Source organism: Penicillium macrosclerotiorum, assembly GCF_028827735.1.
Source record: "Penicillium macrosclerotiorum strain IBT 26536 chromosome Unknown utg000008l_segment0_segment0, whole genome shotgun sequence".
Classification (NCBI taxonomy): Eukaryota; Fungi; Ascomycota; class Eurotiomycetes; order Eurotiales; family Aspergillaceae; genus Penicillium; species Penicillium macrosclerotiorum.
The window spans coordinates 702,362-720,175 of NW_026643087.1; the positions used below are offsets into that span (position 1 = coordinate 702,362).

The following is a 17,814-nucleotide window of genomic DNA, read 5'->3' on the forward strand; positions in this document are numbered from 1 at the left end:
ACATGAGACAGCCAATAAACCATGCACTGAAGCATTGTGAGAACTGAACGCGAAAGTCTCTCATTATCAGATGGACATAGAGATAGAGCGTGGGAAGCCTATTGGCGTTCCCAAAACAAGCCAGTGCCCGGACTAGTCTGAGGATAAAAAGAAGATCGTCATTTTTTCCGAGAAATGAGAACCCTTCAGCCGTATTACCCCACGCTTCCCCCGCATTCCTTGGCCATTATGGAGGACTCCCTTTCTCTACTGAGGTTCGACTAAATAGAGATATGGAAAGCGTGAGACAGGTTTTGATATATGATAAAGTTGAGTAATCTACTTACGACTTTTTGTGCATCAATATGTTTCATCAGCCATAAATTGTGGGAATATGCCATATTCTGTATTTTTAGCCGCATTCCCAACAGCAACTGAGATCTCGAATTCAATCACATGTTGCATGACCACGTATCAGAGCGCCAAATTAAGCAGAGCAAGACTCACTCGATTCATGACTCATGCTAGATACCGATAATATTGCAACCAACGTTTTCATTCTGGAGATTTCTTTACTTGATCGCAAAACACCTCTCAAAAGTTCAAGCCGTGTACCTTGCGATTCCCCATTTCTAAATCCTCTATATAGCTCTAGAATGGCCTCTATTGTTTTTTTATGAAAATATTCCGAAAATAATGTCCACAAAACTATCTTTCTCGGGGTTGGAACCCCGGAGAATACAGAATACCCTTTGAAGGGCTTTGATGTCTCATGTCCCTGCTGACGCCCGATTATTCTCGGCCATTGGGAGCTCCGAGGTCCCAATTCACACTTGAAGGCATCTAGGCCTCCTTGATCCTTCGTCCTCCGGCGACTCTATCTTCGGTTTCTTATTTCATTGAGTGATTGGCTCAGCATGATTTAGACCGAATTCGGCCGAGAAGGCTTAAACGCGTTAGCCAACTTATCTTTCGTGATTGGTTTTACCCCCGAGTGGGGACGGAGGTCCCCGAAAAACCCCAATTTCATTTCGGCGAAGCAATTGCAAATGCCGAGCCAAGAATCGACTATATTCGGCTGTCAAAAGTCTTGTATCTCGAACCAGCGATGAGACTTTGAGTCTAGTGACACCTTACTGTGACACTTGGCGGGATTAGGGTACGCCAGAAACACAATCGATCACCATGCTATCCTTTTGGCCCGGCAGCGCTTCCGGTACCAAGTCTGCTGAGAAGGATCAGCCAGAGACCACGTTTGACCCGGATTTTCTTGTCAAATGGGACCGTGATGATCCCCTTAATCCTCAAAATTGGCCTGTCTCTTACAAATGGTGGATCACCTTCCAATTGGGAATGCTCGCCCTCGCGGGCAGCCTCGGCTCAAGCATCATGACGCCGGCGGACAACATAATAGCAAAATATGTTGGTGTGAGCAGCGAGGTGGCGGTTCTTGATGTAACAATGTACCTGTTAGTCACTCCACGAGCATATACAGTTGAGCTGCCACTAATTTCTGAACAGGCTTGGCTTCGTTTCCGGCCCTCTGATCTGGGCACCCGTGTCCGAAATTTGGGGACGCCGAGTGAGTATTCTTCCAGCAGTATTTTGCCAGGCTGTATTCGCAATAGCCACTGCCAGAAGTACCAACGCGGCTGCATTCTATTGTACGCGATTTTTTGCCGGCTTCTTTGGCTCTGCCCCTATCAGCAACGTGACGGCCGCACTGGGGGATATCTGGAGTCGAGAGACCAGGGGCATAGCAGTCAGTATGTACGCCGTCGCAGTCAATGGCGGTCCTGCTCTGGGTCCCATTATCGGAGCGGCTATCGTATTGAACCCTCACCTTGACTGGCGGTGGACAGGCTATATCTTGGCCATCTGGATTTTTGTCACCTTCACCATGGCATTCTTCTTCCTTCCCGAGGTATACCCACTGGTTCTCCTCCACAGAAAAGCAAAAAAAATTAGAAAGGAGACCAATGATCCGAGATATTATCATCCGCATGAACACATTCAGCTTGATATTCACTCCATTGTTACCAAACAGCTCTCCCGACCTATCAAAATGCTCTTCGCAGAGCCTATTGTCACCTGTATCGCCGTGTACGCCTCGTTTGTTTACGGCGTGATGTACCTCACGCTGGAAGTATTCCCCATCGTGTTTCAAGAAATTCGTGGCTGGAACCCTCTCATAGGGTCTCTGCCTTTTCTCGCCCTCTTGATCGGCGTCATTTCCTCGGTGGGCCTCAATATCTGGAACCAGTACCGCTACAATCGAATCGCGAAGGCGGCCAACGGGAAAGCCGTTCCCGAAGCAAGGCTGCCCCCGATGGCCTTCGGTGCGGTCTTCTTTGTTGTCGGCGCCTTTTGGTTTGCTTGGACGGCGAAACCTCCACACCATTGGATTCTACCCTGTCTGGCTGCATTGTTTATTGGCGTTGGTTTCAATTGCATCTTTCAGCAATGTTTGAACTTTCTGGTCGATGTTTACGGGCTCTATGCCGCCAGTTCTACCGCGGCAGTCACCTTTCTTCGAAGCATTATGGCAGCAGGACTGCCGTTGGCTGCGAAACCTATGATCAATGCACTAGGCGTTGGCCCCGGTGTATCAATCATCGGCGCAGTGGCTGCAGTGTTGTTGCCAATTCCGTTTTTGTTCATGAAGTATGGTCCGCGACTGCGAAGTTTATCTAAACTTGTCCCGGAAAGCCACTAGGGCGGGCCGGTGCAATTGGCACCCAGAACGCCTAGACGGTGATTGATGTCCATGATACAAATAATAGAATGCATCCTTGGATGGCGGAAGGTAACCTTGTTTATAGTGGGGTAATGTGAAAATAGAGCCACTTTTTACTCAAATGAAGTATCATTTACTACTGTTCTGGAGAAATTACATCAGAGGTTAAAAATTTCAAGTAGAATACATGTATGAAGTCGAGCCACTCCTATCCGGTATCTAGAGTCATGCTGTGCTGGGTCGACAAGCTTTTTGGTGTGTCGGGTGATATAAGACGCAAAAAAAGAAAAACAGTTCCAGACGGAAAGGCTTTACGGGCTAGGCGTGCCCTCGTCATACCGGGGTCCACCATCATCATCACCGTAGCCTGCACCAGGAGTAGCAGCGATGCCACCCATCGCAGGTGTAGGAGCGTCAAAGGCAGCAGGGGTCGGGGCATCATAACCCCCACGCTTGGGCATGCCGCCGGGGGTAGGGGCATTGAAAGCTCCCCCAGGTGTGGGAGCATTGTCCGCCCACGCCCCAGGAGTGGGCGCTGACGCACCAGGGGTGGGAGCGCCATATGCGCCTGGGGTAGGTGCAGAGTAGTTTCCACCAGGCGTCGGGGCATCTTCAAAATCACGTTGGTCTCGGCCATTGGAGAGGCCACCCCAAGCGGGTGTGCGGTTACCAGCGCCAGCATTGCCCCAAGCGGGGGTCCGTGATCCGGACGCGAAGGCATCGTACCCAGAACCAGAATCATAAGGGGTACGAGATCCAGTGTTCCAGGCCGGGGTACGATTGCCCAAACCGCCATAGGCAGTACGGTTACCCTCGGCATAGGGGTTCGAGGTGCGAGATCCATCATTCTTCCATGCAGGAGTTCGGGAGCCACTCATGCCGCCCCAAGCAGGAGCTATTTATCATTAGCATGTAATCAAGAATCATGGTAACTGGTTTCTTACTTCGTGCAGATGCAGCACCACCCCAGGCAGGAGTTCTCGATGAATCAGCCGCGGCCATCGGTGTCCGGCTTCCCTGCCAACCGTTATCTCTCCCTGGCGGGGCAGCAGATGACGCAAATGGCACGCGTGATCCTCTTCCACGGCCACCAATATCGATTGACTGCTTGGTAATTGGGCTATTTGAATTAGAATTGGCACAACTATAGTAAGTTTTGGAGGGCGGAAACTTACTCCTTGGGGTTCAGGATGTCCCGCGGTAGTAGAACAGGCTTGTTTGATGTGTAAAGCTCAACTTGAGCCGAGGTATCGTCCGCGTCTCGGACAACACCAACCAGACCCTTATAACGGCCCTTCCTCACCGTCACTGTCTTGCCTATTAACCTATCGGGGCCACCCCGCTTGGGCGGTGGCATCTGGTTGCGACCCTGCTGCATCGCCAAGGCGGGGTTCAGCTTCGTCAGATCAGGCCCTGTAGGCCGGCCGCCTCGGGCAGATACTGTAACAACGCTGTTCGGTCGTACCACGGAGATACCAGCATTCTCAGCCTGGGCCTTGTTATGCAAGAAAAGGAAAGCGCGGAAGATATGGCGAATGACACCGTTTCGTTGCTCGCCATATAATTCCCGGACGGTATCACCATGACGAATCTCTGCACCATTGCGGTCTGTTGCAACAGCATCCCGACGAGGGGTGATCTTATTGGCAATCTGGGTGGGAAGAACATTCCGAACGGACCCATTCTGATCGAGGACACGAAGAGACTCACGATCAACTTTGACGACGCAACCAACAGTAGAGGCATCAAGCTGGACAAGGTCATGAACATCGTAGATACCAAGTTGGCCGTCGGCAGCCATCTCGGCAGAAAGTCGCAAGTCTTTGCTAAACACTGTAATCTCCTGCATGCTCATATCGCTCAGCAGAGTGACGGTATCATCCTTGACCTGGACGACCATGCCGAGTTCGTTTTGATAGCGGCTGCCACCAATCACCTTGACATGGTCACCCTCACGGAAACGCTTGCGTAGAGTGCGCATAGGAGCATCAATTGTCTGGCCTTCCAGGTCGCCTTCGGTGACTTGAAGTGAGACAATTTCGCCGCGAGTAGAAACTGTCCGGCCAATCAACCCTTGTTGCTCACCGCGGTAAACCTCGACAGGATCCCCGGGCTGGTAGGCATCCTCTGCTGTCGAGTTCTTCAGAGTGTCCGCAAGGGCGGCAAGATCGAGATTTGCGGTGCCATCTTCTCCTCCTCGAGCAAACATAGTCACTTCCTCTAGTCGGGGATTGACATTCTTGGTAATCAACCACTGTATCTTCATATCCTTGATGAGGAAGCCATCCACATAACTCTCTCCAGCATAGTTCCAAGACTTGCCACCCAGTCCAGAGGTAGCGGTAAGTAATTTACCGTGCTTCTTCTTTGCTTCAGCTTCACTAAAGAGTCGCTGAGGAGGACGAACAGTGCTACCGAAGCCTCGCTTACGCTTGGCGGCATCGGGGCCAGCCACAGCAGCATTGTCATCGTTCATGCCGTAGTCGAGACGGGGCACCAGTCGAACAGTCACATTCAACCCGTTGGTCTCGACCTCCTCGAGCTGAGCCAGATCGCCTTGGTAGTGACCAGCGCGCTTGATGCGGACCCAGCCACCGGGCAGAAGCTCCTCTGATTTCTGAACACGCAGAAGATCAGGCATGTCCTTGACAGGGACTAAAGTCATCTTCTGGGTAGGGTAGTAAAAGTTAATCCCCTGAAGGCCTTCAATGACATCGGCTTGTCTGCGCGCCTCGCAATAGAACCAGCCTTGCGAGACATTTCCGTGCTCGAAAGCCGAGATGATTCGGATCGGGTTGCGAGAGCCTGGTGGGCGCTCCTCCATGCGCTTCTGAATAGAGAAAATAACATCCCGTTCCTTGCCCTGTTTGCACCGGCAGCCCCAAATACTTGGATCCTCCACACTTGGAAGAAGAAGTCGTTTAGGAACTACAAGAGCATCTGTAGCAGCAGCGCGGTTCCGTCCATATCGCTCTTTGAGCATCTGCGCCTGCTTCTCTGCGTCCATGGTAGCATCAAGCTCGCGTTGGCGATCCAATTGTCGGTGGCGGCGGTCATCCGTTTCGGCTCCGACAGGTAAAGTATCAAGGTCATCGGGATGCATCTCGGCGCCAAAGTCGGCGAGCTCGTCCTCTTCATCTTCAGCCTCGTCTTCTTCATCGTCGACGCCTGCTTCTTCATCGAAGAACGAGACAACACCACCCTTTCGACGCTTGGTTGGGCGACCCTAGAAAGACATGGCTATGCGTTAAAAATATACCTTTAATTCATTCCAGAGGAAACCAGGTACGAACCACGGCCTGTTCCTCTTCATCTTCATCATCGTCTTCCTCGCCAAAGTCTTCGGCCTCGTCATCGTCGGCAAGGTCTTTAGCGTTATGATCTTCCGCTGCATCCTCCGCATCCTTCACATCAGCCCTCGAAGTGCTTGCCCGTCCGTTTGATGGCTATTCATCCAAATAAATCAGCATTCTACTTGGCGCCAAATATTGATCGCCACCAACCTGAGCATCTTCGGCATCAGACTCTTCCGCCGCGACGGGATTGAAATCATCATCCTCATCCTCCGAACCGAAATCTTGGTTGAGAAAGTTAGACATCTCTGCAGATGAAAATACGGGATATAAGAGTGGTGGTCGGGCTTGGTCTGAGAGGTACTGCCGGGGGAAACTATAGTTTGAAAAAGAATCAGCACCGGGGCAAAGAGAAGGATTGGCGCAACAGTTGAGAGAATTGAAGAGTGAGACGAACCTGGCCGTACAGCGAGGCGTTAATTCAGAGACAATGACACAGGTAACCCCAAGTCGGTTGGTAAACACAAATTACTTTCGCAGAGCCCGCTCCGTCCGATGTGATTACCAGTTGATCAAGATGATCAGTCTGGGAATAAAGACAGGGCGCGCAACGAGCAAAGTAGGCCTGCTGGGCTCTGCGGGCTATCACGGAGCGACCACCTGCTGGAAACACAGTCGCACTGCAGGTTCAGGGCACAAAATGAAAGACGAAGCAAATATCTGCCGTGCAGCTTGCAGGGAAACGAGAGTCCTGATACTCTTTGTCACCTGATGTGGGTTGTGGAGAAACGGAGAGCTGGCGATGTCTCTCCAAAGCGAAGTTGAGACGGGAGACTGCGCAGTGGGTCGCTATGCGATTCCCTACCAACTCTGTTTACTTAGCGCCCCCCAACTCCGACAGGCACGGAGGACCAACACTTGGCATTCTGTCGCTTTCTTACGCAGATTCAAGCTAAGGAATAGAAACAATCTCTGTTGCATAAGATTGTAATAATATGGCATGATGATATGCTGTGGTTACAGAGAGAAATATCAAAGGTTTATTTGAAAGGCCCATCAGGGGAGAAACTTTCGAGATGCCCGATCGAATACTTTTTTTACATTGGGCTCATTTCATGCCAAGATGTCGAGGATTTGCACGGTATTCTGAATGCAATGTCTATTTCACTAGTACATTGAGACAAAAGAGCTAATATACTAAACGTTATAGTACAGGACAAGATCATAAATCAAAATGCGTCACACCGGACAGGATATCTAGCCAAAATAAAAAAAAAAGATTCAAAAAATGAAATCCACCGAAATCAAAATGAGGACGCATAAAAGATCATCTGAGATGGAGCGCCAAGGTAACCGTGGAACAATGCTCTATCATTGAAAGGGAACCATGCAAATGCTCCATTTAGAGCTTCATACCGAACATCTCATGCACGCGCAAGCTCTGGCGCATGCTCAGATCAAGCATAATCTCCTCGCTTCCACCCGGGATAGCGTAGGCACGAACGTCACGATACAGGCGCTCGATCTTGCCACCTTGGCCGCCACGGCTGTAGCTAAGGCCGCCAAAGATCTGGCTGGCCTCACGGGCGCAGAACTCGAAGGTCTGGGTGGACTGGGCCTTCAGGCCGGCAATGGCACCGCCCAGTTTGAGCATGGCTTCGGTCTCCTCCATGCACTGGCACTGAAAGATAATGTTCTCGAGCCAGTTGTAGGTAGCCTCGATCTGGCGGGCCATGTGGGCCAGCTTCATGCGGATGACCGGGTGGTCGACCAGGCGCTTGCCGAAAGTCTTGCGTTTGTGGGCATACTTCATAGACTCCTCGTAGCAAACACGGGCGAAGCGGACACATTGGATGACGATGCCGATTCGCTCGTGGTTGAAGTTCGTCATGATCACCTTAAAGCCCTGGTTCTCCTTGCCAATCAAGTTCTCGACGGGGACCTTGACGTCCTCGAAGGTCACATACGTAGTACCACTGCTCCAGACACCCTGACAATCCATGCGGCGGGTACTGACTCCGCCAGCCTCGCGCTCAATGAGGAGGACACTCAGGCCGTTCATCCCGGGCTTGCCAGTTCGGACAGCAGTGGTGAAATAATCAGCCCAGACACCGTTGGTGATCCACTTCTTCTCGCCATTGACAATGTAGTGCTTGCCGTCCTCGCTGAGTTTGGCCTCACAGCCCAGGTTGGCAACATCACTACCGGCATCAGGCTCGGTGATTGCCAAGCAAATGCGCTTGTCGCCAGCCAAGATACCTGGCAGGATCCGGTCCACAAGCTCCTTCTTGCCAAACTTCACGAGAGGGGGACAGCCAATTCCATAACCACCAACTAAGTTCCAGACCAGACCACCACTGCCCGCACGCGACAGCTCATCAGTAAGCAGCATCTCGTGAAACAGGTCCCAGCGCTCTGGAGCAACAGACTGGACACGATAAGGAGTGTACTGCTCGGGATACTTCACACCCAGCAGACCAGCAAGGTAGCCTCGTTCACCCATCTGCTTGTATATGTGGTCTGGGACCTGCTTGCCCTCATCCCACTCGGTCACGTACGGCTCGATCTCGGTATCGACCCATTGGCGGATTTCCTCACGGAGAGCAGCATGCGTCTCGTTGAAATAAGGCGAAGAATACTATAAGTGAGAATTTGAAGGCGTTAGTTTTCTGGGGCTCCAATTCCCTACATTCCTAATCTTCGTTGGGAACAAGGAACTTACACCCTGGTACCATGAGGGATCGGCGAACGGGATCAACTCGCCAAACGGATCCTGAGGCTCGGCAGTTGCCGGTGGCTTGAAGTCACCGGAGGCAGGCTCTGCCGAAGGCTTCGGGGCGGCCGGCTTGGGTGCTGGGGCCGGAGCAGCCTCGACCTTCTTAGTATCCAATGAGCCGATCTGCAACTGCCCCTTGTACTTCTTTAAGATTCCCTCGTTGTGGTACTTCCAAAACTGCTTCGAGGCATCTTTTCCGGCAACTCGCTGGAGGACTGCGCATGTGTTAATACCGATATTCTCGAAGGCATCGGGCCGAGCCATGACGTACTTTTCTTCCCACCTGTTTACGAAAGCCAAGTCAGCACGTGTGATTCTACTAGTAGTCACGCCGTCGCACCCTAGACTAGGCGCCCAGGCTTTTTCTTCTGGATACTAAAGGAATCAAGAGGTAAGACTGACCAGGGTGCTCATCCAAAAATTTGGAGACGTCGTAGACATCTTCGTCGATGACGATCCAAAGGCTGTCGCCCTTGCTGTGCGACGCCACTTCGTCTTTGCTGAAGGTCTTCGCCATGGTAAAGGCTATATTATATGTGAGGGAGAAAGGACGTAGAAGAAGCGATAGAGAAAGAAAGGAAGAGAGAGCGAGATTTCGTGGGGGAAAAAAAAAAAACAAGGGTCAACTCCGGGGTAGATGGAGCACGCGCGCTATATAGGTCCGGGGGCCAGCGCCCGATTCAGCAATCCCCGTCTCTTTCACGATGCGACTCCAGTCTCGGGGGCCTCGGAGCATCCACCTCGTGCACTTCGGCGTGAATTCTGGTCTTCACCTGCTTTCCTCGGTCGCTGATCGGATCGGTCATCGCCGTATGCCAGGGCGGTGATTGGCTCCGACTGCGTCATCGTCGTAAGAAAATGCCGAGGCGCTTGCTTAGGTAAGGTACCCTGACATGTGAACGCCTTGACCCGTTCGGCGCATTTGCGATTCGCGGAATGCGATCCATAAGAGGATGATATGGTAGTACGCATAAATAGCTAGAGCATGAGCTAGGGGCCGAGAAGTGATTTGAATTGATCGCGAAAAGGATATCAGCTGGTTGAGATACCTTAAGATGCCATCACACTTCAGACCCGTCACGAACGGAATACGAGCTACAGTAGGCCGAATAGTAATAATGCAACAAATGTTTGATATCAAATCACAAGGGCGGAAACCGCCCTTCCCAAGAGATCAGGTCCAGAGGAAGCCCGATTAATCTAGTAATACATCCAGTGTCAAAGGGGTTAATGCCACCCTCTACTCTTCCTCGCCCTCCGTCTCGTAAGTGAACTCGTCCGGCATCGGAGCGTCCTCCACACCTTCCTCATCTTCATCAACGGCAGTCAAGACACCAGCCGCCGCGGCCGCACCACCGGCAGGATAGTCAGACAAAGCAGAACGAGCAGCGCCTCGTTGAGGAGTCTGCAGGCCCGCAGCACCGATAGCAGCTTGCAAGCGGTCCTGAATGGTTTCAGCTGTGGGGGCCGGTGGGAGTGCCTCCTTGCGACGGCTAGCCTCCAGCTCGATGGTTTCGCGAGGCTCGTCAGGCTGTTTGTCGAGGACGACCACAACACCACCAGTAGGCTGTAGAAATATTAGTCAGTATGTGCCTATTTCCACTATTGAAAGCAAAAAAACTTACCCTCTTCACTGGCTCATATCGGGGATCGGGGAAGGTAAGATATTTGAGCTGGGCTGGCAAGACTCTTGACATGTTGTCCAGCTCATAGCCAACCTTCTCCCGCTCAGCCTTCTTCTTCTGACCCTCAGCAGCCTTTTCGGCCTCCTTGCCCTCGTCCCCTTCAACTGCCGCACTATCCTCGACATCCATCTTGTCTGGCAGCTCTGACACTTTAGGTGTGGTAGGAGTCTGAGTCTGGTCAAGATCCATGCTTTCCCGGCGCGCCTGCTTCTCGCGACGCTGGGCACGACGCTTGGCTTGAGCCGTGGTAGAGAGCACGGCAGTCTTCACCTTCTCGGGAGCCTCCTCAGCCTTGACCTGCTGCTCAGGTGGGTAGTCGAAGAGACTGGGACGAGTGTTGCTATGGAACTTGAACTTCGGAGCCTCCAGCTTCTGGTCCACACCGATCACAGATGTGGGAGCAAAGCTGAGCGACAGGAAGTGGCTCAGAGGGAACCAGTACCAGTACTGCACAAAAACTGCGGCACCGACGATACCAGGCATGTTGAGGTTACCAGTCTGAGTCTGTAGGCTGATGGTGCAGTTGCGACCACCAGCATCAATAATACCGAGAGCTACAGCACAGCCGAACTTCGCCATAGCATCCTCGTGGCGGTCACCGATCATCTTCAACATAGCCTTTCGAAGGCTTGTAACACGAGGGTTCATAGCCTCATTCTGCTGAACGAGAACCATGGAAAGGGCGATCAGAGCACCCTGGCGGACGAAGTCTGTCGAGTCTTTGAGCATCGGCTCCAAAAGATCAATGGCCTCGTCCAATCCAGTTCCAGCGCAAGAGATACCGAGGGCCATAGCAGCGCCATAACGAACATGAGGGTTGTAGGACTCAGAGAGCAGCTCCACCATGCGCGGCACGCTCTGATGCTTCCGGAACAAGATGAACCCCAGACTCAACACTGCAACGCGGCGCACATCATCGTTGACATCGCTTACAGCAACGTGAAGGAGCTTTCGAACTGCCTTGTTGCTTCCACTGCCACAGTAGGCCAAGGCAATGGTCATGATACCACCATAGCGCAGAGTGGGGTCAGGATCGCCGAGCAGACCATTGATGAGCTCGTCAGCGGCTTCCTGGCGTCCGTACATAATCAAGGCCATACCCATAGCCAGACCCCGCACTATTTTCTCGTGTTGGGTATCGTGGGCATATTGAATCATATCCTCCAAAGCCTTCATGTTGCCCGTGCCCAGCATGACCAGACCCATAGCCAGGCCAACAGCTTCACCATTGAGCGCTGAGTCGGTATAAAGGACGTTGCGTAGATCTTCGTAGATACCCTCGTCCCCAGTCGCCATTCCAGCAACACCGAGGCCAAGGGCTCCACCATGCTGTACAACCTCCTCTGATGCGTTCTTAAAGTAGTCACGGATGATGTCAACGGCCATGCCGCCATGGTTAGCATAAATCAGACCGTAGGCGTATAGAGAACCACCCATGCTGTACACTGAGTTTGCGCTGCCACCCACACCAGCAATCTGCTCCTTAGGGAGATATGGCTCGAGCAACTGCCGACCCTGGTTGATGTTTCCGCGATGGATGACACCGAGGGCAGCGGTGGCAGTGAACTTAGACCAGTTAACAGCCTTGCCAAGCCACTCCAGGTTATCCCGGAAGAACTTGTCGCGGGTGGTTCCTGCGTGCATGAAGGCATTCGTAATAGTGACAGCGGTGTGGAAAATGGAATTCCGTGCCTCGAGGCTATCACGAACCTTGTCCAAAATAGCCATATCAGTCTTGTTATTTTGGTAGAGGAATTCCAAATTCAGCTCGATAGATTTGAGGCCATCCAGAATCTTCAAGATATTCTTGTATGCAATGCGAGATTCATCAGAAAGCTTCTGTTCTCCGGATGGGCCAGAAGAGCTGTCCTGATCATCGAGCAAACGGTCAGACTCGGTCGGCTCGCCGTTCTCGTCCTTCTTCGCATCATCCTCAGGTACCAATTCCGCAATCTCCTGGCGAACCTTTTGGAGGAACTCCTGTGTACTATTATCATAAAGGTCGAACGAAATTTGGTAGGCAACCGCGAGAGAGCGCGCGTCGCCCTTCTCGACCAGCTGGCGAAGGATGACGGATGCCATTGAGTGCTCGTTCAGGTAGACAACACACTTGGCAATGGAGAAATAATCGGGAGCGGGGATCTCGTTGAGCAGATCAAGGATAAGTTTCAAGATCTAAGCGTATAATTTCGTTAGATGCGTCACGAACTCATGTCAATAAATATACCAGACGGAGAGACAAACCTCATTGCGGAGGGCCCGTTCCTGGACAATGCCCATGCAAATGTCAAGAACATACTCCATAAGCTCTTCGCTCCGACGGAATTCACCCTGCTGCTTCTTCTCATCATTACTAGCACGGAGAATAGCCATACGGAGCACTTCCAAGCTCTTCGCCTCGATTGCGATTCCAATCACTTGACGGTATCGTTTTTGACGGAAGCACTCTTCGAATAGTCGCTCAATCACAGCCTGTAGTTGGCCCTGAACACCACGCTTCAACACAAGAGGTGTTTCTTCGTGCTGGACACTCGCGTCGTCGCCTCCGGGGTGCGCAGCGTCGATGCCAGGGACCTCCTGGCGAGACAGCAAAGACTTGGACGGCAAGGTGGACTTGGAGAAGGGTGTGATCGGGGATGTTAAGCTGGCGGAAGTGCTCGTGGCGCCATCGCCAGAGGCTGCGAAGGAGTTGTTCAGGTTGGCGGACTGGTCACCGGCGCTGCGTCGCTGGGCAGCGGATAATGAGATGAAAGTATCGACGCATTTCGCTATAATTACCGAGCCAAATTGTGAGCAATTGTGGGAATACGCTTGGAGATTCAGTTTTCAAGACGACTTACCGATGATGGTCTCCTCGTACTCGCCACCGCTATCCAGCTTGAACAGCTTGCCCGCACCCAGGGCCAGCACCATACTTTCATTATATTCTTGCAGATGATAATATACCTTTGAGGCGACCAAAGCAGCCAGTTCACGCTCAGGAAATGATTCATCTTCGTAGAGAGCCTCGCTGGAATGATGTTGTCAGCAGAGTCCTGAAAAACCCGGGTGGTCCATTTGGATCCGAGTCGCGCCAAGATGCACGGAAGATGCCGTGATCTGGCGAGACTGCGACTGTTTGCAACCTACATCTCCGGGACAGCATTCACGACTTCTGTCCAAAGCAGGTCGATCTGCGAATCTAATGACTTCAGGGCGAAGACCTTGAGCTCTGGGTCTGGCTCGGACAGGAAGCCGACCAGACCTCCGGCCGAAACAAGTCCGACCATCTTTAGTGCAGGAAACACCGGGTGTCGAAATCTGGAGGTGGAAAATGAGCTCGAGCTCGAGTATTGATGATGTGATTGTTGCTGTGACGAAGCAACGTCGGCGGGAAGGAGCTTGGGGGAGAGCAGCGAATGGGCCCCAAAGCAAAGACGTGTGGAGGGGAATTTGGTAGCCCCGAATAAGGTGATAGCAAGTAATACAAACACAAATTAAAGAGAAAGGACAAGACGAGATGAAGTGGACGGTGGAAATGGAAGCTGGAAGCAGACAACAGAAGCTTCCGTAGGCGCGAGTCAACGTCAACGGAGAGCTGACTGTTCGCGTCACGTGAGACCATGACGCCCTGGGGCCCGAGAGCGTCAGGTGGTGATGTCCTGCGGACAGTCGCGCAAACGATGGCCTGGCCCGTTTAAAGAGCGTATTTGTCCCCAGGACTGCATGCTCGGGGCTTCTCTTCTTCTCTCTGTCTCGATACCGAATCGAGATTCTCCGTTCTCATTGTTTACCATGTCCGCCCTGCTTCCGTTTCGAGACAAGCGGCTACCGCCGGTGCCAGCGGGAGCATCCATGTACCACCATGATCCTCTTTTGCATATCGAACGCCAGGCAAAACACATTCAGCAAAATCTCCAGATACTGATTGATGCTCAGGGAGAAGGCTTACTCGCGGGTCTGGCCCAGTCCCACCCAGAAGATACCTCGGAGGGAAGCTTTACCCCAACCTCCTCCGCTACCGGTCGAGCTCGGTCTCCTTCCACCATCCCTCTCCGACAACCCCCCGTGAGAAAAATTGGACTTCGCGCTGCACGACAGGGTATATTCCAGTCAATCTATGATCTGCTAAAGCTGAGGGAGGAGGAGCGTGAAATCTTGTCGTCTCAGGCGGATGAACGGGAGCATGCGCTCCATGACATTCAGAGATTTAACTCAAGACGAGGCGGCTTGGAGGAAGCGATATCATCTATCCACAATGACCGAGAGGAGGGAAAAGCCAGGCAGTTACAAGAAGAAGCTAACGGGCTTGAGACTGACATCCGAGAGCTGGAAACTAGGCTATTTGAGATGAAGGCCAAACACCGGAATATGCTCAGCGAAATATCGAGCATTCAGAACTCAGTCGATGCGAAACTCTCCTCTTATAATGAGTCCCTCTCCATTCTACAGTCTAATATTCGAAATTACCTGCGCGATCCCCCGATTCAACCTCTGTCGCGACGTTCGAGCGAATCCACCTTCTACTCCCTCAATGCCAAACGCCGAACACTGGAGATGGCAGAGGAACACTGGATATTAGAACAAGGCGACATTCAGAAAAGGCAACAACAAGTAGATACAGAGATCTTAGCTCTGGAGGAAGGGGGTGGTGTTTGGAAACAGTCCATCGCGGATGTGTCTGGTTTCGAGAAGCGGCTGAGAGCCAATATGCGCCATTTTATTGAAATCGAAACCTCCCCCAGTACTACGAATGGCGTACAGGTGTCGGGAACGAAAGAAGAACTCGCTGCGAATGTGTCCGACGACTTGGACCGGACTACTCAACGATTGCAGACCCATTTGAGCCTGGCAGAGAAGAAGGACTGGAAGCTTCTCGTCTGTTGTCTCACTGCAGAGATCGAGGCGCTTCGAGAGGCACGGAAAATGCTCCTCCCAGCCTTTGGCCTGCCTTCCCCCGGTGACGCGCCGACTGACAAGTCGCCCTCACCAGCCAGTCCTGTTCCAGAGGAGCCGGCGAATGGCCACGAGGAGCCGGAAGACCATGGCGACTCTGAACCTCCTCCCGACTTACTGAATGATGAAGCTCAGCATATAGATGTTGCATCACGGTCGGAGGACGATGAGCCTGATCCCGCCTGGCTTTAAGCCTTGGGCCCGGTGACTAGCTACGATGAAGTAGATCCAGATTTTATGCATACAGCGCTCTTCAACTAGATGATTTATGAATCGAATGCACAATAACACGTCTAAGGTACGGTCAGGTTAAATCCGGTTATTAGAAACATATAATTATTTGTACAGTGCTATGAGATGGTTTAGGTGATTTTCAATGTGTCGCAATGCGCATCTATATATATTCGGCCCATCATCTCCACTTCCGATCACATACAAGGATGTGGACTTGACTATAGCCCTCCAAGAAGCCAGAAAAAAGACGTATCTAGACACACAATCACTAAATTGCTCTATAAAACGAAATTCCGAACTATCCAGGGTCTCTGACGATATCACCAACCAACAGGGCGGCCAGGCTATCGCTGTTGGTCGTTGGTGTACCAACGGTCGGCGGACGGATCTTCCACAACTGAATCTCTGCAACCGCGCAATTCTCTTAAGAGTCGCCCATCAGCAACATGGCCTGAGTAACGCGAGAAGCAAGTACCGCCATTATGGATCTTCCGCGGGTGCCGACCTTTTCTTTCACGATTCCCTCGGTTCACGACGAGCGCCATCTGGAATGTCGTCTTTATGTTCCACACAAAACTATCGAGTCTACCTCGAGCTGGGCGACCCGCGGTGCCATCGTTGCCCATCCCTATGCACCCCTCGGAGGCTGCTTTGACGACCCGATCGTGAGTTTCATCGGTGGCGAGCTCCTACAGGCAGGCTACGTCGTGGGGACATTCAATTTTCGGTAAGTCGCCTCCGCCCTGTGTTGGGCTGTCTGGCAGCATCAAACTAGGTATTTAAGAACATAGGCTAACACACGGCCAGCGGCGCGGGCAACTCTGACGGGCGGACCAGCTGGACCGCGAAGCCAGAATTGGGTGACTACGTCTCCTTCTACGGTTTCATGCTTCACTACTTGCATGCGTTGAATACTGCATTCACATCGAAGCGAACCGTCGCAAGTGATGGAGAGCTGGGCAGCGAAGCAGTGGTCGGGTCCGACAACCGAGTCCAGCTGGTGCTGGGCGGATATTCCTTTGGATCGCTGATCGCGTCCCATGTCCCGGACCTTGATGTCATGGTCGACCTGTTCGGAACGGGAACCGCCAGCTCGACAAGCCCGATCTACGCGATTGGTAACGAGGCTAGGAAATTCGCAGCGCGGTCGATGCGGCACGTTCAGCCCAGTCGGGCGGACGGTCGGGCTGATGACCTCAAGTTTCCCCGCGGGGCTACAGCGATCTCCTATCTCCTGGTATCGCCACTGCTGCCGCCGGTCAGCCAGCTCCTGACGCTGTTCACCGCACTCACCGTGACCGTGCAGGGCCAGACGTCAGATCAGGCCCGACCCGCTGGCCGACCAGCCGACCAGCTGAGTGCGCACCGGACGTTAGCGCTATATGGGGACCAGGATACCTTCACTTCCGCCCGCAAGTTGCAGCGGTGGTCAGCCGAGCTGGCCCACCTGCCGCAGAGTCAGTTCCGGGGTTGCCAGATCGATGGCGCGGGGCATTTTTGGCGAGAAAAGGGAGTGGAGACACGGGCGCGACAGGCTTTGCTAGAATGGTTGCAGATGGGCTCGTCCTGATCGTGACTCAAAGGGCAAGTTGGATGGCTGTGGAGAGTTTGGTCTGGCTGAGGGCTGAGGGAGGGCCCAGGAGCTCTTGAGATGTATGGTCCGGTGTTAGACGAGAGACCCAATTATGGCATAATAGCAGAGTATCTAGTATATACAACATTTTAGAACAATATTGTCGCACCTCTTTGCATGTACCTGGTGGCGGCGGAGAGTCCGTGTCTCACATGCATCTGCATGTGAACCGCAGACGCCAACCCCGGAGTAGGACACGTCCAGATGATCGAGATGATCGGAGCCCGGGGTTGTCAGAGATTTTCGGACGGAAGAAATCCTGGCAGAATTATTGGGCCCATGACTTGCACTGTTCTGCCATCCCGTGTGAATGTGTCAATCGGTGAATCGGCGAATCTGCTAATCTGATTGACAACCCCAACTTCGTCGGGCCGGGGAAACAGCCTAAGATTGGGGTCGGGCGGAGTCTACGGGACCCTCGTGACGTCTGTCCTCTTCAGACCGCCAGAACCGCATTTTCTTTGCGAAAACCTTTCTCCGTCTTGAGATCCTGAGATCCTGAGATCTGGAATTCTTGACGTCTTGAATTCTTGGACTCATCT

The 17,814-nt window shown here is 52.5% G+C and overlaps 6 protein-coding genes across 6 annotated transcripts; 3 read left to right on the forward strand and 3 right to left on the reverse strand.

The window, feature by feature from the left end:
- Positions 1–1,164: 1,164 nt before the first annotated feature.
- On the forward strand, positions 1,165–2,695 carry N7462_008443 (MFS transporter; the record flags this gene model as incomplete). The annotated part of the gene is made up of 2 exons (XM_057080158.1): positions 1,165–1,448; positions 1,501–2,695. 2 exons carry the CDS (start codon positions 1,165–1,167, stop codon positions 2,693–2,695), a joined length of 1,479 nt encoding a protein of 492 aa, XP_056930486.1.
- Positions 2,696–3,027: 332 nt separating this feature from the next.
- Positions 3,028–6,315, reverse strand: spt5 (transcription elongation factor spt5; the record flags this gene model as incomplete). The annotated part of the gene is made up of 5 exons (XM_057080159.1): positions 3,028–3,611; positions 3,661–3,836; positions 3,892–5,942; positions 6,010–6,162; positions 6,220–6,315. The coding sequence occupies 5 exons, from the start codon at positions 6,313–6,315 to the stop codon at positions 3,028–3,030; spliced, it is 3,060 nt and encodes a 1,019-aa protein (XP_056930487.1).
- A 1,096-nt stretch (positions 6,316–7,411) lies between these two features.
- Positions 7,412–9,302, reverse strand: N7462_008445 (putative acyl-CoA dehydrogenase; the record flags this gene model as incomplete). The annotated part of the gene is made up of 4 exons (XM_057080160.1): positions 7,412–8,647; positions 8,732–9,000; positions 9,057–9,068; positions 9,188–9,302. 4 exons carry the CDS (start codon positions 9,300–9,302, stop codon positions 7,412–7,414), a joined length of 1,632 nt encoding a protein of 543 aa, XP_056930488.1.
- Positions 9,303–10,025: 723 nt separating this feature from the next.
- On the reverse strand, positions 10,026–13,739 carry N7462_008446 (proteasome regulatory particle base subunit RPN2; the record flags this gene model as incomplete). Its single annotated transcript, XM_057080161.1, has 5 exons — positions 10,026–10,352; positions 10,411–12,645; positions 12,715–13,238; positions 13,311–13,480; positions 13,600–13,739. The coding sequence occupies 5 exons, from the start codon at positions 13,737–13,739 to the stop codon at positions 10,026–10,028; spliced, it is 3,396 nt and encodes a 1,131-aa protein (XP_056930489.1).
- Positions 13,740–14,244: 505 nt separating this feature from the next.
- On the forward strand, positions 14,245–15,597 carry N7462_008447 (uncharacterized protein; the record flags this gene model as incomplete). The annotated part of the gene is made up of 1 exon (XM_057080162.1): positions 14,245–15,597. One exon carries the CDS (start codon positions 14,245–14,247, stop codon positions 15,595–15,597), a length of 1,353 nt encoding a protein of 450 aa, XP_056930490.1.
- A 524-nt stretch (positions 15,598–16,121) lies between these two features.
- N7462_008448 (uncharacterized protein) lies at positions 16,122–17,209 on the forward strand (the record flags this gene model as incomplete). The annotated part of the gene is made up of 2 exons (XM_057080163.1): positions 16,122–16,366; positions 16,447–17,209. The coding sequence occupies 2 exons, from the start codon at positions 16,122–16,124 to the stop codon at positions 17,207–17,209; spliced, it is 1,008 nt and encodes a 335-aa protein (XP_056930491.1).
- Positions 17,210–17,814: the final 605 nt, after the last annotated feature.